Raw genomic sequence first — 23,675 nt, 5'->3', positions numbered from 1 at the left:
ATCCGGGTAGATACAAAAAGGGGAGAAAATTACTTATTGGACTAATAACTTAACACTTCTGTGTTTTTAAAGGTCCAAGATATCACTCTTCAGCTTTTTATGGAGAAACAACTGCACCCTGAAGTCCGAATCATGTCTTGTATAGTCTTGTTTGAAACCAGGCCCACTATAGCAGTCGTGACCACATTAACTGAAGCCCTGTTGAAGGAAACAAGTCTTCAAGTTGCCAGCTTCACCTACTCACACATGAAGGTTCTTACCCGAAGTCGTCTGCCTGATTACCGCCCTGTGTATGTAGTTTTTGGCTAAGAAATCTTCAAGCATGCCACATAATGTGACATTTTTATCTCATGTTTCTATTACAAGTAAAAAAAAATTATGAGCTTTCTGGAAGTAACAAGCAAACTGAAATGTCAAGTCATATAGTGGGTTGAATTTAATGACTTTTAGAGTTACTCTAATTGATTTCTTCTTCTTCAGTGCTGCTGCCTGCAATGTAGCTATTAAGCTGCTGAGCCCAAAGCTTGACCGTCTCAGCTACCGTTACAGCAAAGCTATGCGTATTGATACCTTCAGTAGTAAGTATTTTTAAACTCTACATTTGCTCATTTTCTATTCAATCAACACAACACATTAACAACAAAAACTCGGACATGAGTGTCAGTAGGCTTTGTGCCCTAGGAACCAAGTTACCTGAACTATTCTATAACATTTTGGCAATGATGCTCTGATGCTGATCTTTCTGATCATAAAATACATCATTACGATAGCAATTGACAAGAAGAATTCATAATTAATTGCAGAATTACGGTATTTGAGGGTTCATCTGCAGTGCATCTTACTCTTGCACGGTTTGACTCAAAAGCTAATCAGCACATTGTCATTTCATAACAGGCTTAAGTTTCAAGTTTGGTATTTTTCTGTCCAGCTGTTTTAGCTCTAGACCATCCTCAAGTAACTGTGACACACAGACAGACACACACACCAATGGACAGATGCACACCCATCATCAAAATATCAATGTTTTTGGTATCAGGGGACCCTAAAACTTTAAGTTCCATCGAAAACCGGAGATTGAAATTTTTGACAAATCTAAAGCTTTCGCTCCTCCCCCATAGAAGATAAGTTATGGTGGGGGAGGGCACAATGCAAAAAAGGCCAAATAAAACTCATGGTAATCACAAATATTTCTAAATATAAATAAAAAATGATTTAGTTTTATTAAGGCAGACATTGGGACTGAAATTATAGTGGCAATATGTGTACTGAGCAGTAGAGAAGAAAACAACAAAAAAAAAAAACAAAACTTGTGTCTGTGCCAGATTGAGATCTGAACAATAGAGGAATGAGAAAATGAGCAGACCTCGGGTTAACTCATGTTGCTGATAATTGGTAAATACATCACAAAGATACTGCCTTACCATGACTTTTAGAAACTTCACTTTAGGTCATTGCACAATTCAGAAACAAAGCATAAAAAATGACTAGTGCTGTCATCAAAGGGGTTCAATTAAAAAAAAATCACCATAAGTACATAAAAAGAAATTTGCAAGAACACATGCACTCCCATTCAATCACTTTCCCTAATACATGTGAATATTTGATGCCTTCCAGATGAGATAATGGCTGGAGCTGCTGCAAACATCTTTGTAATCAACAATGCTGCTAGCATCCTGCCCACTGCTGTGGTGTCCAAAATCAGAGCCTATGTTGCAGGAAGTGCAGCAGATTTTCTGGAGGTGAGGCAACAATTTCAGTCAATACATATAAAAAATATCTTATTTGTCAATATAGTCTATTAAATATTATGCCCCCTGCCTCCTTCATAGGTTGGTGTTCGAACAGAAGGGCTGCAAGATATCATTATGAAAAGACAACAGCAAGACATTAACCCTGCTAGGATTAACAAAATTCAGAATATACTGAAAGCAGTAAGTATATTTTATTTACTACCTTGTCTAGTTAAGATTATATATAATTCAGTTATACATTAAATGAGTTGGGCGGCACGGTGGCGCAGTGGGTAGCGCTGCTGCCTCGCAGTTGGGTGACCTGGGGACCCGGGTTCGCTTCCCGGGTCCTCCCTGCGTGGAGTTTGCATGTTCTCCCCGTGTCTGCGTGGGTTTCCTCCGGGCGCTCCGGTTTCCTCCCACAGTCCAAAGACATGCAGGTTAGGTGGATTGGCGATTCTAAATTGGCCCTAGTGTGTGCTTGGTGTGTGGGTGTGTTTGTGTGTGTCCTGCGGTGGGTTGGCACCCTGCCCAGGATTGGTTCCCTGCCTTGTGCCCTGTGTTGGCAGACCCCCGTGACCCTGTGTTCGGATTCAGCGGGTTGGAAAATGGATGGATGGATGGATTAAATGAGTTGACTTAAATAGGAATGAAGGCTGGCTGAAAGTTGCTCTTCAGGGCGGAGAATCTCATTTGGAGGTATTTGGTTTGAATGTTGTAAAAGATAATGACGACAAGGAGTAGGTGACGATTTAGGCAATGAAATCAGGCCAACTGAGAGGTTAAAGGCATGAAGCTGTTAAAACAGGCAGCAGGAAGACAATTATGGAGAAAATGTATACAAATCATTTAAGCAAGTTTGTTTTTAATTTCACTTTTCTTTGTGCTTGCTAAATGAATTTTGGAAATTATTATGATTTCAAATGTACAGTACAGTATTAATAAGCTGGCTTACTGGTTTTTAGTCCTGCGCTTTACTGCACACACATCCATTAGTCAATCCACTTGCTGAATCTGCAAATTCCAATTTTATGGTCAAGGTAAACATATTCTAAGAAAGCAAAACAAACAGATTGAGTTTTGAACAAGTGTATCTCAATGGAGGAATGACTTCAAAATCTTTGGCACCTATTAATTTATTTAAATAAAACATTTATAGAACACATGTGGTTTTAATCCTTTATTCTAAGGGTATGATATATGTCAGTAAGGAATAATAATGCAAAAACAGACTAAAGTTCTACTTTTCCAAGTGCACAAATGCATGTCTGGCTAACAAACGATGGAGTCATCCGTCAGTCTTCTGAATATGCGCCATCTAATGCATGGCTGCAGGAACTGGGGCCTGACCTGGCAGCAAATGTTGGAGTCAGTAGGCAGTCCTGCTGTTTGCTTCAAACACACTGATGTTTGCAGGACTGTCTCCTGCTGTTTGCCTCAAAATGACAACATCAGCTTTGACAGTTTACCTACTATATCTCCAACTCCACCACAACAGGTACGATAACTGTACATAAAGCATGAATAGATGCCGAAAAGGGGCTACAAATGCAACTATTGTTAGCAATTGCTTTTCTGAGTATTTTCTGTATATTGAATGAAGAAAACTAATTAAGCCTCTTTATATGTCAATGGTAACTTAAACAATGTTACAAATAGCTTTTCCACCATTAAAATGATACTTACCTTATCCTTATTCCCTACAATGCAGCTTTCTGGATGGAAGTCTTTGCCCTCTAATAAACCCATTGCTTCTGCATACATCAAACTGTTTGGACAAGAGGTTTCTTTTGCTGAACTTGACAAGAATGCCATTGAAGATGCTGTGCAGGTATGGCACACTTTTATTTGAATGTTATTTCCTTGGAACCAGTTGGGAAAAGAAGATGGCCACAGCGATTAGACACTCAAGTGTGTGATCTTCATTATAGATGGCAACTGGACCTTTGCAAAGACACGACACCATCAGAAAACTTGTGAAACAGCTTCAGGATGGAGCAGAAGCTCAGTGGTCCAAGCCTCTGCTCGCTGCAGAGGTACGAAGAATTATACCTACATGTGTGGGATTTCCTGCTGAAGTCAGCCTGTACTCTGCAGCCGTGACAGCCTCTTCAGCAAATGGTATGGATTCCTAATGTGACTCTGATGTACTTTAAAGGCAAGAAAAAATCAGACATGAATGTTTTCCAAACTCACCTATTAAGCATCCTACTGAAAACCATTTGTGTTCATTCCTACTGTATTGTCAGAACTGTACATAATACATGAGTCCTTTCAGATTAAACCTTTAAAATAATGAGCTTCTGACATAACAAAAAAAGTACTTTAGAAGAAAAACAAAACAAATGTCAGATATACCTACAGCCTGAGCTCAGATACCATAAGAGCTTTTGAGCGGGGCCAGAGGTATAACCAGCAGATGGAACTGAAGACGTGTCATGCTGCACCGGTCACAAATTCTAACAGTCTTTACGTTTGTTTTCCCTCCCAGTCCAGACTCGTATGTCACCTGCTCCTGCTGACAATTTCCAAGTATCTCAGTTGTTGAACACTAACATTCAAGTTCAAGCAGAATTAACTCCCAGGTAGGTGTGTTTCACTTTGTACAGTTGCAGGTGATGCAGATTCCTTTGATATACAGTATGCGTGACACTTTCTGCCAGGCATAAATTATTTTAGCATTTCAAATAAAAAAATGAAAACAGCATTGTGTTGCAGTGGTTATCACAAGAGGGAACCCAGTTTGATTCCCAGCCTGGCAAATTATAATTCAAGTAACTAACCTGGAAACATCATAGTACTTCTTGAATGAATAAATCTTTTGTACATATAGTGATCATGAAATTTGTATTTGAAATTATGATGAAAAGTCATTTAAACCTTGGAATACAAGTGTGGTTCATTTCAATAGATATATGTGAGCATATTGTTATGTACTGTACTGTTTTTATTTGTAAATTTGTGCAAACTCTGAGCTCAGCATGGGTAAAGAACCTATACAATAAAAGAATAAATGCAACAAATATTTGCTGACATTCAGAAATAACTAGAAGGTCTCATCAATAAAACAATTTTCCAGCCACAAAATTCTGTTCAGGGCCAGTCAGAGCTGGAGCAGGAAAGAGCACGAGTCAGGCAGCTGATTAACCTCACTAACTTGTATACTTTACAGCATCTCCCTGCACACAGTAGCAGTCATGGGCATCAACACTCACTTAATTCAGAGTGCAGTAGAGATTTACGCAAAAGGACGAGCTGCCATTCCTATGAAGTTTGTGGCCAGAGTTGACTTAAAGGAAATGAATTTCAAAATTGAGTCGGCACCATGCCAGCAGGAGGAAGAGATTCTAAACCTGAGGTACGCTGATGTTAAAATGTCCAAAAAACTGCATTTCATTTTGAAATAACGGACAGTACTTGAATAAACTGAAGTGTTTAGAAATACTTTGAGCCTGAATATCTTAAAACAAACTGTCCATAAACTAATGTTACAGGGATTATCAATTCAGGAAGGCTTTTACCTTAATGTAACACTCTGCTCCTTCTTTCAGTTTACCTCTCTGTCCAGATACTCAGAATAATTTGTGTGTTTGTTATATCACAAATTATATGATTTGCTCAGGCATTTCTTTTAATATTGAATTTAGTATTATACTCTGGTTTATTTTTTCTTTTATCCTTTTTAATAATTTAGTATATCCTGTGTTTATTTGTTTATTGTCCATGCAGAAACTATTTGTATCATTTTGTCTTAAGCGCCTTGAGCATGGGAAAGGCACTACATAAATAAAATGTATTATTATTATTATTAGCATCAATACAGACTCTCTAATGTACTAGCAACACATCTGGGATTTAAATGGCAATGCACTAATAATGACTTACTTGTGTCTCAGCTAGTATTGCATGCAGTGACACTGTGCCTTACAATATACACAACATTAATAGTGAAGCGTCTTGTATTCTGCACCTATTAACAACTCTTAGGTCCTATTTATGGAAAATGAGTAAGGCTAAGATGTAATGTGTTCACATTTGATCAAAGACACAAATCATGTTTTTCAACTGTGACAGTACTAAAGTTCAGCCTGAATTAGTCATATTGTTGATCATGGTGGCCTCACTTGGGTTATGGCTAAATAAAAATATAAGTACAGTACATTGGGCAAATACATATAATCTACAAGTATTTTGAAAAAAACCTGCAAATAATTTTCCTCTCTGTCTCAACAGGGCTGAAGCTTTCGCTGTAACCAGGAATGTGGAAGATTTGTCTGCAACTAGGAAAACTCTGATAGTGCCAGACTCTGCCGAAAGTAACATCTTGAAACAGCAATTTACATCCCAGCAGCAGTCATCCAGAGAACATTCACAAGGAATGGTAAAATAATTATCCAATCCTTCTGTTTTAAACTACTGCAAGCCTTGCCAGAAATATTCATTGAGCTCTCCTCCACTCTTTTAGCCAAAGATGTCTTCGGAAATCCAATCAGCAGAAATTCCCTATTATGCAGAAGGTGCACCACATAAGCACATGGCCAACTACTATCGTCAATCCTGTGCTAAAGCTACCAACTTTGGATTCCAGTTGTGTTATGAGGGCAAAACCCAGAATGCTGCTTTCATAAGGAATTCATGCCTATATAAGGCTGTTGGACAACATGCTGCAAGAATTGTACTCAAGCCAGGTACTAATGGATTATCTTAGTCATTGGATATATTATTAGTAGTATATTATTTGTGTGTATGTACACATATATGTTGATATATATGCAGATTCATGATGGTGCTGCCTAATACCAGTGGGAAACTCGATATGAATCTTGCTTGGTCCACTCACTATGTCAGGTTGCATATTCTCTCCCTGAGGTTTGTTCTTAACTTACAACAGATAATGCTGACCCACCCCAACATGACACTACATTGAATGAGCAAGTTTCAAAATGGATACAAATATGAATGGATGTTTACTAAGGTTGAAGAAATAATTTTTCACAGCTAACAGTCTCCCAAATATATTTACAGCTCACTCTGAAGGTACCATTGAAAAACTGCAGGTTGAAATCCAGGCAGGAGCAAAGGCTGCTTCCAAAATTATTAAAATGGTTTCATTGAAGGGGCTCACTGAAGAAGAAACTGAAGAAAATCCTGAAGGCAAAAACGTTTTGCTGAAACTGAAGAAAATCCTCACACGAGAAGAGGTTTTAATATTTCCCCTTTCTTTTTTAATACTTAGATTAGCTGGCTCATTTTTTATTCCTGATATTTTGAAACTTGAAACTTTGAGTACTGTAAGAAGGTTGTCTTAAATCAGTCTAGTTACTGATTGCTTTTAAATTACAGGTTAGATTAACGAACATGACATACAGAAAATCCAGCTCCAGCTCTTCATCCTCAGAACCATCTACAAGTTCTTCCTCAAGTTCTCAGAGCAACAGCAGCCAGTCAAGTAGCTCCTCAAGTCAGGAGAAACTTGTCGCGCAAGAAGGACAGGAAAACCTCAAAGCCAAGCCTAGACGCCGTACCTCTAGCTCCTCTTCTTCCTCCTCCTCATCTTCATCCTCATCATCATCATCTTCTTCCAGCAGTCAGTCCTCCTCACGTAGGAGAGAAAAGCCTGATGAACTGAATCCACAAAAAGAGAGGAGTCAAAGAACAAGAAGCCGTGACCGAAACAGGAGGAGGAGCAGCAGTAGCAGCAGTAGCAGCAGCAGCAGCAGTAGCAGCAGCAGTAGTAGCAGCAGCAGCAGCAGTAGCAGCAGCAGAAAATCATCAGATAACAGTCAAAACAAGAAGAAACGACAGCAAGGAAATAAACAGGCCTGGAGTGTGAGCAGCTCTGTTAGCAGCAGCCAGTCCTCCAGCGAGTCCAGCCAGGAGCAGGTTAATCTCACTTCTTATTTAACAATATAGTAAACTTAGAGAGGAAGACTATCGGGTCTACCCAGGCATTCATGTAGGGCCCTAAAGGAGATTTCACTGCTTCTTGTTATTCTTTGAATGATACTGACCAGTAATCACTGAAATATTTGCATTTCCATTAACAGCTCACATCTCAAGGATATCTCTTTCTTCACTCAAACGTTTGATCAGTCCATCTTTAAGTATCTGCACTAGTTCTTTGCTGTCCCATTTTTCCTTTATCACACATCTACTGATCTTGTCATGTTGCGAATACATCAGAAATCAACCTGAGAGTTCCATTCTATTCTTCACAAGGGCAACACAGAATAAAAAATATTGCTTAGATTTAACTTCAGTTTCTCACTTTCATATATGTTACCAACCTGAGAATAGCTCTGTGAAAACTTGATAGTCATATGGCCAATTATAATATCTTAAAATGTATGCCAAGTGTTTATAGTAGTCTTCTGTAATTCTTTCCTTGAACATCTCTAATCACTTGTTATTTTCCATAGTTCTAGACTGTCACCTTTTATATAATATTTATGTATGCTCTTGTAAGCAGAGCTGTGATTAAATACACAGTGGTGCAGTAGTTAATGCAGATGCCTTACAAATCTTGGAGACCAAGTTTGAATTCTGTCCTGGTGAATAACTGCACTGAGTTTGCTTGTCCTCCTTGTGTCCGCATTAGTTTTTCTCTAGGTACTCTAGACTCATTTCCTCCCATAAGCCTTGTACCCCAGATTATAACAAGAACTGGGTCCTACCTCGCACTTAATGCTACAGAGACTCGGATTCTTCATGACTCTGAAATTTGATTAAATAAGACTGAGGAAACAGACGGGGGAAGAATCCAAGTACAGTATCATTAGCTTCATGCCCCGAACCCTGTGACCTCCCAAGCTGGAGCTCGATAAATGCTTATATTTCAGTCATTTTAGTTGCCTCTTCTGTTGCCTTTGTTAGTTAATTCCATATATTCTCATTCCAGCCTGTCTGTTCTTTAGCTATAACATAAATTCTTTGCTGCTATCTCAGTGATAATTCATTAAGTTGGTTTGATGTTGCCTTGATATTTACCTTTTGTGAGATGCAGAAAGTTAAACCCAATTTCTTGTTTTGCAGCCAAAGAGAGAACCTGAGATTTATGAATACAAATTCAAATCTGCTCACATCCACCTGGTAAAGTGTATTTGACTGTTCCTAGCCATATTTTTAGATTGCAGGATTGTTACTTGAAGAAGTTAAAATGAACTTGCCTTCTCTATATGACATTTTTCTGTTTTCCAGCATGGTGACAGAAGGCAGTCAAGTAGCAGCAGCAGTAGCAGCAGCAGTAGTAGCGCCTCTAGCTTTGCTGAAGTATCACAGAAGGTTTGTTGACTAACCAGCTTAATGTTTCTGCTTTATTCCTTGATGCCTACTAACTGGAATAGAGTAAACTAAACATTAGCTGAGCTGAAGTAGAAATTAGTTCATTATCTTTCTTCCATTATCTTGATTTATGGTAATCATGATCTGAGTCCATCTAAATTTAAACAAATACTCAAGCCACTAACTTTCACCAGGTAAAAAGGTGCAAAAACATTACATGCAGTAGGTTTGATGATCCATCTTCACTTTTACCATTTCTGGGATAATTAGAAGAGGGCAGTGTAAATATGTCACCATATTTTTTTACTACATTCTAGGTAAATATCACAATTATCAAAATAATAAAGATTCTGAAAAATTTGGAAAAGCCACTACTTTATGCTTTAGTTAGGGAATGTCTGTGAATTAACAGTAATGTTTGAAATCAAAATTGTTGAGAAGCTTATACATAGGTAATATTGCAGAAATGTATAATTCCACCTTAAATTCTGATTAATGGAAACAGTATACCATATACAGCATACTATATGTTCTGTTTCAGCAGAAGTGTCACTGCTAACATGCTCTCCCCCTTGCTTTCCTGGCAATGCAGCATAGATTCCTTGGTGATAACTTGCCTCCAGTGCTTGCCATTGTTGCTCGGGCCATCAGGACCGACGGAGAGAAACGAGGATACCAGGTGGCCGTTTACAGTGACCTGACAGCTTCGAAACCAAGAGCACAAGTGATAGTGGCAGAACTCACTGAAAAAAGCAGATGGCAGATCTGTGCTGATGCCATATTGCTCAGCAAGCACAAGGCAATGGTAAGAAGGAAGTTAATTCTCAACTTTGATTGTCTTTACTTTGGATACTTGAGAACAAATATGGTTTATTTCTCTTATTTATTTGTTGTTTGTTATTTTAAATAGGCTGTAACACAATGGGGTAAAGAATGCCAGGACTACAAAATCGCTTTTAAGGCAGTGACTGGACAGCTTGGTGCACATCCAGCTGTGCAGCTCAAAACACAATTTTGGAAGATCCCTACTGCAGTGAAGAAGACGGCAAAAATGTAAGGATTCAGATGTGGTAGAAACCTGAAATAATTATAAACAGGCTGTTCTTTTTTTTTGGAAGTGTGTAATGGTATCATCAAAGGAATGGTGTCCTGTCTTAAGATTCAGTCCTGACTTTTGTGATCATGTAATGGAAAATACAGTTTCACAAATACATCCTCATTTTTAAATTATATACACAGTTCTAATACATGTATTATACTAACATCTTAGTGTCGATATTACTGAAATGAAATCAGCTGAAAGTGTCTCTTAGACAGAGACCTATCCATCATGGACAAAATGTTCTACTGTCTTTAATCTTCTCTCATACAGCATTAGAAACATAATGAATCAATACAGCATTACAATGAATAGAAAAATAATATGAAGAAAGGAAACTTCAAAGGCTTACTGCCCAAAGAATCCCCTCTGAAACCCCTTGTGTTTTTACAGGATGGCAGAATATGCTCCAAGTGCTGCTTTCTATTTTGGCTTTTCTCAGCAAAGGCAAAGTAACCCATCCAGAGAAATGACAGTCACTTTAGCAGCAACTTTCCCAAGAGCTATTGATGCCGTCATAAAGATACCAAAGGTGAGAGTGCCTGCACATTTTATTTCCTTTCATACTTTTTGTATTCTAGAAAATATATATTTTAGATTTGCATGGTATACCGATAGTGGAAAACACATTGAAAACACAATTTTAAAACAGTATGGTACCAACATTTTGATCATTTTGGTACTGGAAATAAAAGGTAGTTTTGAAAAACCGTGAAAAACTTCTGTACTCCATTCTTTTTGCCATTGTATTGACATGGACTGCAGCCAGGCAGGGAGGTGTGCGATTATGTGGCGCAACAGGGAAGGGCGTGATTGTGCAGCACACCAGGAAGGCTGGAGTGAGACAGGGGAACGGAGTTATCCGTTAATTGTTTGGTAATGTTTTAATACTGTTACCGTGTTCCTAAAGCTGGTATTTATACAAAAGTTGAAATTTTAGTACCGACCCAACCCTAATATATATATAATGTAACATTTATTTGCAAGCACTATATATTTATATTTTGTTACAACATTTGTTCTTATGATTGACTGCTCAGCAACCTTATAACTTGTGACTTTTTTTTTAGATAATAAGTAAAGTCAACCTTTTAATACAATCTTAATTTTCACACAACTATTTAGGTGGATTCTTACATAAGCCTGAAAAAGAAACCTAACTTAATTGAAGCCGGAACCTCCTCAGTCATCTCTTTTAGGGTTTTGTGCTTGTGTTTCACTCCATTGTGATTTTCCTACACTCATCATTTATTTGTAATGTTTTAAGTATTTAGCAGGAAACCGTGAGATAGAGGGGATTATTTGCAGAACAATGTAGTCATGCGTTGAAAATACTTTTAAGTTTGTAAACCAAGGCAATTTAAAAAGGTAAGGAAAAAACAGCACTGCCTAATCTACTCTTTATAATTTTCTAGATGACCTTTTATATCCGTGCTGTCCATATCCCCATAGCGCTGCTTGTTGGAGTACATGCTTTAGATCAGCAGAAGCAGGCAGGCTGGAGTATCCTTGCTGACCTTCCTGACATGTTTGCTGACTCCTATTCAGGTGGGTGGATGTTGTGATAATCTTTGAACTGGACATTTAGTTACCCCATATTATCAGCACAAAACATTCCTTTAAAACCTGATCTCTTTATTCCAATCTTAGCTTCGAACATTTTCCTATGTGATGACATCCATTTATACAATTCCTGTTATATGTTTTATTTAGCCCAGTGCTCAGCTTCTTCTTCAAATCTCCTGACAACCTTCAACAGTGTGAGAGTCAACAATGAAATGCCCGTATCTTGTTACCAAGTATTGGCACAAGACTGTAGTGATGAGCACAAATTTATGGTGATGCTGAAAAAGGACGAAATATCCGAACGTAACAGGATTAATGTCAAGATTGCTGATATGTAAGTATTACAGTTTAACTGATTTTGCAGAATCATTAAAAGAAAATGGAAGACAAACAGAAAAACAAAGTTAAAGGAGCCAACAAAGTACAGCACTAGCAGACAGTAGCAGGGTTCATGTAATTTGATTTTTAAAAAAAAAACAAGTTTTACAAGCACTCAAGTTTCAAAAATCCCTTAACAAATGCACACCTTCTTATTTTTCATCAGAGATGTTGACATGGACCCCAGAGGTGACGCCATGTCCTTGAAGGTTGATGGTTTGGAAATACCCGCTGTAAATCTCCCATACACAGACTCAACTGGTCAGTGGATAACTCATAAGCATCTACATATTCTTAAAATATTTTACCTCTTAACATATGTTTGAATTTCTTCACACATTTGACTTTTTTCACATGTTTCTTAAAGGCTCTGTAACAATTGAACAGACTGGAGATGGCTTGTCTCTCCGTGCTGTGAGCCATGGACTAAGTGAGATCTACTTTAATGGAAATAGCTGGAAGGTAGGCATCCTTTCTTCAAAGGCTGTTTTAACAATGTGTTTAAATGACATCATGTCAATTATGAAACTCTCCTTGCTCTATATGTATTATTTCTCTTGGTTTCTGGATGTCTGCTCTTATACAGGATGACATCTCTTGAGATATCCTCTCTATAACTGTAAAGTATTTTGACAATGTGTTTTTTTTTTTCAATTGCCTTTAATCAAAAATGTATTTTTAAACCAGATTCAAGTTGATGCCTCCATGGCTGGGCGCACTTGTGGAATTTGTGGTCGTGGTGATGGAGAAACAAGAGAGGAGTATCAGATGCCAAATGGAGAGGCAGTGGAGAATGCACAAAGTTTCATGAATTCATGGGTGATTCCAGGAGACAGCTGCAAAAACGCACAAGGTATTGCAGTTTACAAATGTGCACTTTTATTATTTAACACAGCCTCTTCTACAGTATTAAAAGATTAACTAGTGTCACAGGCGGCTTGGGGTGGAACCCAGCTAGGATGCCCGGAAGGACTGGAGGAGGGATTACGCCTCCTCCAGACCGTGAGCGGGCGACCACCCTGGTGGCTTTGGGTACCATGGGAACTGAGCTTGGAAGCTCAACCTTATAGGGGCCTATGGTCACCGCCAGGGGGCGCCCCGATGCCTGAGGAGCCCTAGGGGGAAGAAGACCAGGGACACCCGGAGTGCTTACAGGTGCGCAGCCGGTACTTCGGCAACAATGGGGAGTACCGGCGGAAGCTAATCGGGAGGCACCTGGAGCATGTCCGGGTGGGGATAAAAGGGGCCGCCTCCCTCCATTTGATGGCTGGAGTCGGGAGAACGAGAGACAAGGTCTTGGAGGAGATGAGAGGAGACAGACCAGAGAAAGAGAGACATTGGCAAGAAGGCCTGGACTTTGGGGGAGTTTTGGGGTTGTGTGTGAGCACTAATTGTAAATAGTTATATAATAAACGTGTGTTGGGTGCTTTTAAACATGTCTACCTGTCTGTGTCCGGGCTGTCTTCCACACTAAGTATTGTGGTAAAATCACAGAGCAAGTGAAATGTTGTAGTCTGCTTTAATTTTGATGTAACACAAGACACTGGTTTCATATATATATATTATACATACCATATATATACATATACATATACATATCATATATATATATTATACACACATATACATACAAAAAATTTTGCACAATTATTAAAAAAAATTATATGCAATTTACAGCAATTTCCTTTTAGTAAATGTCAAAATACTCTCCTTGAAATGCAATACATTTTTCCCTGCACTTCTCCCATTCCTGTTCACATTTGTTACTGTGTGCAGAGCCTCTTGAAATTTTTTTTCAGATTTCTAACACAGTAACAGATCATCTTTCCTTCAGTCTCAGTTTTAATTTCAGGAACAAAAAAAAAGTAAAGGGAGCAAAATCTAATGACAAACGTGATAGCTACACCCTACTCCAGTGCTATTGACTGATTCCGGGAATATATGGGTTCTCCCTCGTATATATTTATTTTATATTTACTCCAAAAGGGGCTCAGGTGGACAGTTAAGTGCAAATTTTGCACAAAGGTTGGAAAGTATTTTTTCAAAAGAGTACAAAAAATGTATGGCTTGATTTACTGAGCAGTGTAGAGGACAACAGGACCTCGACTAGGCACTTATTTGAAAGAAATACATGAACAGAAAGTGATGAAGTAAGATGGGCTGAATGGACGGTTCTCATTAACACTTTTTTTTTCTATGTTCTGCAGCATGCCGAATGCAACATGAATCTGTAAAGCTGGAGAAAGAGGTCAACCTTGAAGGACAGAACTCCAAGTGCTACTCCGTGGAGCCTGTGCTGCGCTGTTTGCCAGGATGCTCACCACTCAGATCAGCTCCTGTGACTGTTGGATTCCACTGCCTCCCAGCTGGTAAGTGTGCCTTACTTGCTACTCAGCAGAACAATTTATTAGCAAATTGAACTGCTGGTTTATATGTAGCATCTCAGTGCAGCAGTACACGCTTGTTTTCTGCAATTAGAGGATTTAAGAAATTCTAGGGCACTCATGATGATTTCAATTACGATAAAAACATCACCCCTGAAATTCAGTACTGCTACTAAAATAATGAATATATTACAAACTGCTTGCATGTTTTCTGTACAACACATATTAAGGTTTTCTTTTATTATTAGGGAAAAACAACTTGGCTACAGTTCTAGAGGTTTTACATTGTAAACAGTCAAACATTATGTCATGATACTGTTGTCCAGTACATTTTTTTCTCATCAGCAGATGTTTTTACTGTGAGATAACCAAATCAAGATAGAATAGTTTGTTATTTATGATTTACTAGCTATTCACGGTATCGAAGAATGTTTGATAACTGAGTTACTGTTTGATACACCAACTGCATTTGTACATTTTTGGGATTATTTCAGACTTTGACTACAAGAGATCACATTCAACTTACATAATTTCAATAGTTTTGCGATATGCAGAAGTAGAAGAATTGTTTCCATTCAAGAATCAAAAAACTAATTTTGCTTATTTACTTTCAGATTCATTTGTGAGCCGACCTGACAATATGGCCTACTTCTCTGATAAGAGTGTGGACCTCAAAGACACCGTAGACTCTCATGTGGCCTGCAGCTGCAACAGATGTGCTTAAATGAACAAGGTGGGCCGATGGAACACTGAGAAGATGAATTGTGTCTCCTCATGCAAACTTTAATTCCAAGTTCAAATTTTTAGAAAGTGGTTGAAATGTAATTCATGGGAACTACCCATTGAAAAATACATCATTCAAATGTATTTATATTTGTCAAAAGATTTCAGATATATAATAAAATGCATACAAAGAAATTTGTGGTTTGGTCATTTAAAATAAAAATTACTCAATTTTAGAATGTAAACATAACTTAGAGAATGATTAAAAATGCTCAGTATTAAATATGAGATCATTTAATATACTGGATAAAGAACAAAATCCAACTATATAGAACATACTTCATTTTAGTCATGGTAAAAATAAAAATCACAGTTATACAAGCTTTTTAGGCTTGCCCGTAAACCTAAGAAAATGAAATACTAGCAGTAACAATTTAGATTTTTTACTTTTAAGATACACTGTGTACTGGTCAACATGTGTAAGTCTTACACTTGGCTCAACTCTCTATACAAGTGCAACATGCTTGCTAAGTTTGTTTGTAAAAACTGGCTAGGGTGAGCAGTTCTGCGTATGGAATGGACTGGTACAATATCCTAGAGTTGCCCCCCACCATGATCCAGAGCTGGACAAATGATTTAAAAAATGAATGGATGGATGAATGACAAAACATAAAACATAAAAAGATACTCTATAGCAGAGACAGGCTTCTGTTTGCAGTTACACAGTGTACTACATCTCATCCATCTATTTTCCAAACCTGCTTATTCTGAGCAGTATCCTGGAGAAGCTGGAGCCAATTCCAGCAAGCAGAGGGCACAAAGCAGGCGCAAACCCTGGACAGGGTGCCAGTTTACCACAGTATACTAAATCTCATATTATAGCAAATCTTATGTTACAGTTTTCAAACAGTCCTAGCACCTGAAGTTTTACTAAATTAGTTCAAGTCACAGAACTAGAATTCATGTAACACTTAATAATAATAATAACGTATAGTAATAACTAGAAAGATGGAAGCAACTTTGATTGAGGCTATGACTTTATGTTCCGTGCCAATAAATATTGTGACAATTGATGGTCTCGCTATCTCAATCCACTCAAGTTAATGAGAAGTCAGACAGATGAGACTGTATTAACTTAACTCAAATAACAAAATCACTCTTAAAACTACCGACTTTATGACACTTGACTGGGTTTCTTGTAGAGCTTTTGCTTGACAAAGAACTATTTAATTGTGGGAAGGGTTCTGTTCTGTGCATAACTGGCACTTTGGACTTTGAAAAGGGTCTTAACATGTGGGTAAAGCAGAATTTTTAATGTTGTTCTGGTATGGAAAATCTTCAAATGTGCAACTGAAAACTGTTTATATTAGGTTTTAATAATTTTGCTGAAATGAACCAGGATGAACTGAACTGACAGAACTTACAGGAATTGTAAGCATTTTTTGTATTGTACTGGTAATTTATGCATTTGTTCCATCAGCTTAATTACTTTATTACCTGGGGATAGGTGTAGTAATAGGTTTGAAGAGTTCCACTGTAATCTGTGAAGTTCATTTCAATGCCATTAAGAGCTGACAGGGAGGAGCTGACAGAAAGATGCACATAAACAGGTGGAAGGCGACTCAGGCAGGCTACTTGACCTAGTTGGTCATACTAGCCAGGGACCCCTTGACTTCTATTCGAAGTTCCCTCTGTGAATTCATTCTTCTCGATCTTGGTTTATTACCTGCAGCAGTTTCGACTATGTTCAGTTACATTTGTCTTACAATTATAGGAAAAAAGGCAATTGATCTCAACACAAAAATGAAGGTGATCAAGCAGTATGAGGGAGAAAAGAAAGCGAATATGATCCCATGTGACTTTAAGTTATCCCATTGTAACCGAGGTTCACCGCACACGCTGTATTGCTGTGCTCTAGCTTTGATTCTGGTTAACCTCTGAAACTTCTGTGTTGTAAATTATGATGTGCCCCTTCATGTGAACTGCAACGAATGGGTAATGAAACCACACTGAACTCCTTTATTTGTTAATATTTATTATTAATAGGCTGAAATGTTAAAACAGAAAACATATGAGCACTCAAACAATACTGGTACAATTCCTCCTCTCACAGTTAACACAATGGACACTAGGAGGGACGAACACTGATGACGTAACATAACACAGACTTTTTATACACTACTATAGAGGTTATCAGGTTTAAATACATATACCGGTCCGTCTTACGCCCAGATTGACTCATGACCAATCCGTATATCTTTTTGTACTATATTACTCTCTTCTGATTACTTCTGCCATGGTCACTAAAGGGATGTGTATGGCTCAAATCTGTTCTGCATCAAAAAACAACACAATCTCTGGAAGCAAGCAGCTCCTGCTGGAGACAATAGGAAATAAGCACATTCCACAGAACTTGGCAGTAGGACTAGCAATTACTGTGACAGAAATGTAACATCTTATTAAAGAAAGAAACATCCTCTTACAGGACAAATCAGTAATCAGGAAGGAGAAAAGCTGATCATTGTATCTTTTAATTAATCCTCAGCAAAATGCCTTGGAGGGAGCATTCTTCAAAAGCAGTCTGTTACAGCATGGCCAGAATGATTACAGAAACAAAGAATAGAAGTTAATTTTATAAACTGATGAATTTACATATAGTGTCAGTCAATGGATACATTTACTCTGGTTTACAACCTGTGGTGGACGGCTGGGGCCCTTGCCCAGCTGGGACGCCCCTGTGATGGAAGGACCACGGGAGAGGACAGGCTCATGGCAAAATCTCCCCTGGAACATGAGAGGGCAACCCCCCTGGATTGCATCGGGGCCAGGGGGCGCTTGGACAGTTTCAGAGCCCTGGGGGGTATTTTTCGTACGTGGATTACTCGTTTAGCCAGATGTAATTGTTGATGATTTGGCCTGATCCTGGATCTGTCGGTTTTTCGAAACTCTTGCTGGAAGTGTTGTCATAGCAACACATCCTAATCCTCAAACCTGCTCGGAGCAGGTTTGTTCTGCGTAAACAAGGATTAGTTTACACACGTAATCGGTGACGGTGGCTTCACCGTTCATGAATGAGCGACCAATTGATATTGGTGCGCAAATTATAAGAAGAGAATTTCATATAGAGAGAGTTTTGCGCGATTGGCAAGATCCTTTATTGCTCCTGGAGGAAATTCTTTTCAAAAGATACCGCTTTAGCCGAGGGGGAATATTGTACCTCAAAGATTTATTAGCACCTTATATTCGAAGTCAAACTAGGCGAAGTCGGGCTCTCACAACCACACAGACAGTATGCACTGCTTTGAGGTTTTTTACAAGCAGCACTTTTTTATATACTGTAGGCGATGCGGAAAATCTAACTAAAAGTGCAGTTTGCCAGGCAATTTGTAAAGTTTGTTTGGCTCTGAAATATTTCCTTCGGGTTTTCATAGTGTTTCCTGGACACCTGCGTGTGCAGACAATAAAAGAGGCGTTTCATGCCATTGCAGGTAGGTAATACACAGGTAAAAACACCCACAGTTCCATGAAGAATCTCAATCAGCCTAACATTCTCATTACCAGGACTTCCAAATGTGATTGGGGCACATGGGACTGATTAGAGTGGAGTTTGATCAAACATTATTTGGAAAATGTACCTCTCCTCCTGATGAATAATCAGACACAGTGTCTTCATCAAATATTTGACCTTCGTCAATATCTCGTTGGTCAGACACAGGTTCAAGGGATATGATATTCCCTGCAACTGACCCAACAAAAAAGAGGGCTATATGGAACATACCTATGGCACACATGGAGGACAAATATATGCAATGACCATCCTTTACCTGAAATGAAGTGACCACTGCATCCTACCACTGGTTCTGAGGAGGAGCTTCCCCCGGAATGTCCTCAAAAACAGGGCGATGGGCATTTTGCTGGAGAGCCAACTCTTCTGCAGGAGTTAGGTCTGGACCGCGTGGACCTCCACCTGTTTTTTGCTTGTCTGCCTTCTTACTAGCGTTAAAATTAATGTTTTTTATATTATATATGATTATTTATGTCAACAATTCTTTAAATAGTTATATACCAATATTTACCAGTTTGAAGTATATTCTTGTTCTTCACTTTAACCTGTTCCCATGTTCTCCTTGTGCTCACGTTTGATCTGGAATTATGACATATTAAATAATAATTAATCTGACACATAGGAAATGAAACGCTGCCTTCAGTAAGTACAATGCACACTACTTAGCGTTTAATTTGTCAGCCACTTTTTGCCAGCCATCTTTTCTGGTCTGGGCTGCTTTTGCAGTGTTACCCGTTGTGCATATTAAATCTTGAAATTCTTCATGTCCTTCGAATAAAAGGTCTTGCACCGCGTGTGTGAAAAAAAAAATGCGCCCGTTCTTTCGTCATTTTGTTACAGCCTATCAAAGACTTGCTGATCGTGTTTTCTAGACTCAATATATATGGGCTTTTCACTCAGCGCGGGCGCGCGCATTCATCTTGGATGATTAGATCCAGCTTGACTAATCTACTACACGGCTGCGTTTGAAAAACCGACCTATCCCGGATGAGTGTCATTGGCATTAACTTATCCAAGATGAGGCACCTGATCTCAGATGATTTAAGCAACGTACGCAAAATACCCCCCTGGTCTGCAGCACTTCCGACACACCTGGGAATGCTGCCGGAGAGTGCACCTGGAGCACTTCTGGGAACACTATAAAGGAGGCCGCCTCACTCCATTTGAAGAGGAGGAGGACAAAGCTTGCTGGGAGAGGAGTAGAGACGGCAAGGGGAGAAACAGAGAAAGAAAAAGGGATTGAGCAGTAGTAATTGTGCACTGAATGAATAAACAGTGTGCTGCTTTTGCACTTGTGTGTCTCTATGCCTGTCTGTGTTCGGGTTTGGGGAGCTGTATATCTCCATGGTTTTCACAACACAAACGACTTGTATAAAATAAAAGATTATTATATCATATTCTGGTTCTTCTTTATACCCTTGAGTTCAGCCACCACCTTTGAAATTTCTATGCATATAACAACTGTCCATTCTGGTTGTTTACTGGACATCTGTTGATTTCTTAGTCATCTTTCTGTACATTTTGTTGTTCACTTGACTTTTATCTGGTTTCTGACATTTATTAACCCTTTATGCTATTTCTTTAAGATGAATGCTATGTTACCCTAAACTTATTCTTCCACATTACCAAATTAGTTTACAGCTTCTGAAATGAAGGAATGCAAAGGTACTTAAAAGATCAAGCACTCTAATAAGAGACATTCATCGTCAGGACAGGTTGGCCAATCAAATGTGTACAATATCTAATTTCCCAAAAACCCCACAGGTGCACTTTAACTTAAATTTAGTTAATCTGATGGGCCAAAGAGGAGGAGGAGAAAAGAAGAGGAAAAAAAGGAAGAAAAACAACGACAGGAGGGCAGCTGTCTGATTTGGATTGCAGCAAACTATGAACAACGCTAACACTAAACCAAAGGCCGCCCAGAACATTCACTCCCTGACCCTTCTGATTTTCAGTAAAGTTTTTCTAAAGACTGTTTTGATCTGGACTTTGCTCTCTATTTTATTTTCTATTATATTTTCTTCTGTTTGGCATTGTTATACATTAATAAATACCATGTTGCTTTTATACTTTCTGCACTTTGTCTTTTATCTAGAGTAATTGTAGTGAGAAGTCAAGCAAAATGAAACTAAAAAGATTACAATATGCAAGCTTTCAAGGTAACATTACATCTTGCCTGAAGAAGGGGCCTGAGTTGCTTCGAAAGCCTGCATTTTGTAATCTTTCTAGTTAGCCAATAAAAGGTGTCATTTTTCTTGACTTCTCACTGCATCCATAATGGCTAACAGGGTACAACACCCTAGTATATTCACAGGGTTTATCAAGGCTACTGAGGTCGTTCCTCAATAATTCACACAACTGCAGTAAAAACAAGACACAGTTTGCATACCAAGTTGCATACAATCAAAAGAGCTGCGTTTTTCTGTGTGCTGCGATGACACCCACATGTTTGTTATTGCTGGTGATAGTGAATTTCTTTATCGAGAAGCGAGTTATTGTGAAGTAACTGGCAATTGACACCACTCGAGACTTTGTCTGGACAGGATAGCTGCGTGTATGTGTGTGTATACCTCAGAGTGAGTATGTGTGTGTGTGTGTGTGTGTTAATTTACAATGGCGAGAGTAGAGGAACCCAATAAATGTTCCTCGTAAGTCTCCTAAATTTCACAATAATACAAATGTGTAGTAAGCTACCAGACAGGACACAACATATCTAGAAAACCTGAACTAACCCTCCGTTATTGCAGGTAGCAAAAGCCCTTTGAAAAACAGGAACCCATTGGTGTTTCACAAATTTATTATCATCTATGCATAATTCCATTCCTACCAGCTTGTGGGGAGTCCATATTGTGACTCATCTTACACAATGAAGGACTCCAGGCAAGTCTGTGAAAAGCACGAGTCAGGGGATGGAGACAAGAAAACATAGTTTATATGTTATATAGTTATGGAGCCTGCTACGCATCTAAATAAATAAACATTGCTTCTAGAACCTTCACATGGTTCCCCTATGGCATCACTCTGAAGAACCACTTTGGCACCTTTAGTGTGGGTGCTTGTGGGCTTTAATTTGTTCCCTTGTATTAATTGAAATGTTTGATAAAGTAACAGGTAACTCTAAACAGCAAAACGCAATGATGTTTACACACATTAATGGGAGAGATTTAATGAGCCTTTTTGCAGATTCGATTCAATGTAAAGCATTTTTGCATAGCGCTTGTCACAGAGTCGAGCCTCAAGAGTGTCTGCACAAGTTTCCAGCCAAAATGCAAATACAGAAATAATATAATGGATTGTTTATTATTACTATTGTTGATAGAAGTGGTTGATGGAGGAATAAATCTCTCAACCAATAACACACACTGAAGTCACCAAGTTAAACAGAAGTACGATGTATAAATGTGATTTGTCATAATAAGCTAAAGAATGATCTCACATTTTGCTTTCATTGGAAGCAGCAACAGGAACTCTTACTGAAGCAAGGTGATTGATGGGTTAATATCCATAACTTTTGTATTATATGGTCTTATTGGATTATTTAGAAAATTCTGAATTATTTGTCTCAAAAATAAAGATGAAGAATTAAAGAGGGAAGAGAAATACAAACAAGTAATTGCAAAAGAGCACTTGGTTTGCTCTTAATTACATCTGCCAAAATACTTCAATTGAAATTTTTGTTGATCAAATGATGACGAAGTAATATAAATCTGTAACAACCTTAACATTTACATTTAAAATGAGCTTTGTCTGTTCTTCACAAAATAACCAAGCAAGGTTTAATGAATTACATTTATAAAAGTTACCTTTTATTGCATCTTCAGAACCAATGAGGATTTAAAAAGATGTACAAGTATTTAACAAGAGAAGACCGTTAAGAACACAACAACCCATTATTTCTTGTAACGAAGCATTTCCAAAAAGTAACCAAGTTTGAAACCCGAATAATCTCAAAGTGACACTTCCAACTACTTAACTCGGTAATGTGTTCGTTTTACGGACCTGCCTTCCTGTGCATGTATTAAGAAATCATTCATCTAACAATTTCCCTTTAAACAAGTTATAAGTCTAAGCATTTATTGAATTGCTTCTGAAATTACCTGAAAAGATGAGATTCGTTCATAAACTTAAAAGTCACTCACATCATAATTACGCACACGCTGAATGAAATCTCGTTCTTGGGCAGCGGGCAGGAAAAAGTTTCCGCGTTTTGAATGAGTGCCATCTGGTGGTTTGCCGAAGTCATAGCAGTCGTGAGAGAGCGACAGGAGAATTTGCTCCTGTTGAAAATAGACATAGAATAACTAGACGCTTCATGACCAGCAGCATCGTACGTTAACGTCGCCGCCATATTGCGAGTGGCACTGCTGTGGCGTGAAGTAATGGATAAAGATGCCTCACGCATGTGCTTCTTAGGATTGTACAAACCGCTGTACGCTCCAAACCAGATCACAGGGATTACATTTCATAGGTAAAGATGAACAATTGTTTTGGTTATATTTGGTCATTAGAAAATCCCGTTTTATAATCTTAACTTTAGCTACGCCAGGCTAAGATAGAAAAGCTATGCATTTATGTGCTTAAAAGTGAGCCTCCAAACAACGTTTTGGCTAAACGTATTTAGCCACTAACTATGTTGATTGTTGTTAGCTGTTAACATTTCTCAAACTTTGAAAGTTTCCCAAAGAAATCCACCTCAGGAAGCAGTGGGAGGAAGGCCTTAGACAGGATTTTGAGAAAGTGCCTTTCTTAGCACTCAAGGACACCTTACAATAAAATTAAACATTAGTAAAATTAAAACAAGAGAATGATGAATCAAAAAGAAATAATTAGCAAACAAACCAAGATAACTGCCAGTAGCCTAACAGTGCAAAATTCACAATTGGTATGCCAGTTTGAAAAGATAAGTTTTGAGGGCAGTTTCAAAATGTGTTATTGAATCGAGCTGACGT

The 23,675-nt window shown here is 38.4% G+C and overlaps 1 protein-coding gene across 1 annotated transcript in view; it reads left to right on the top strand.

Moving 5' to 3' along the window:
* LOC114658398 (uncharacterized) overlaps positions 1-15,356 on the top strand; it is a 75,831-nt gene extending 60,475 nt beyond the window's left edge. The window contains exons 47-70 of the mRNA XM_051932446.1: positions 73-290; positions 481-578; positions 1,615-1,739; positions 1,830-1,931; positions 3,442-3,561; positions 3,662-3,851; positions 4,222-4,315; positions 4,903-5,088; positions 5,964-6,111; positions 6,196-6,418; positions 6,756-6,931; positions 7,074-7,613; positions 8,763-8,819; positions 8,928-9,011; positions 9,604-9,816; positions 9,922-10,064; positions 10,504-10,642; positions 11,526-11,658; positions 11,824-12,010; positions 12,221-12,315; positions 12,422-12,516; positions 12,742-12,907; positions 14,262-14,423; positions 15,053-15,356. Coding sequence (XP_051788406.1) covers positions 73-290; positions 481-578; positions 1,615-1,739; positions 1,830-1,931; positions 3,442-3,561; positions 3,662-3,851; positions 4,222-4,315; positions 4,903-5,088; positions 5,964-6,111; positions 6,196-6,418; positions 6,756-6,931; positions 7,074-7,613; positions 8,763-8,819; positions 8,928-9,011; positions 9,604-9,816; positions 9,922-10,064; positions 10,504-10,642; positions 11,526-11,658; positions 11,824-12,010; positions 12,221-12,315; positions 12,422-12,516; positions 12,742-12,907; positions 14,262-14,423; positions 15,053-15,162 — 3,804 coding nt within the window. The 3' untranslated portion in view covers positions 15,163-15,356. The remainder of the gene's footprint in view (positions 1-72; positions 291-480; positions 579-1,614; positions 1,740-1,829; positions 1,932-3,441; positions 3,562-3,661; positions 3,852-4,221; positions 4,316-4,902; positions 5,089-5,963; positions 6,112-6,195; positions 6,419-6,755; positions 6,932-7,073; positions 7,614-8,762; positions 8,820-8,927; positions 9,012-9,603; positions 9,817-9,921; positions 10,065-10,503; positions 10,643-11,525; positions 11,659-11,823; positions 12,011-12,220; positions 12,316-12,421; positions 12,517-12,741; positions 12,908-14,261; positions 14,424-15,052) is intronic.
* The last annotated feature ends 8,319 nt before the right edge of the window (positions 15,357-23,675 follow it).

This window comes from Erpetoichthys calabaricus, chromosome 10, assembly GCF_900747795.2.
Source record: "Erpetoichthys calabaricus chromosome 10, fErpCal1.3, whole genome shotgun sequence".
Taxonomy (NCBI): domain Eukaryota; kingdom Metazoa; phylum Chordata; class Cladistia; order Polypteriformes; family Polypteridae; genus Erpetoichthys; species Erpetoichthys calabaricus.
The sequence above is the reverse complement of the archived record's forward strand: the minus strand, read 5'-3'. Positions and strand labels throughout refer to the sequence as shown.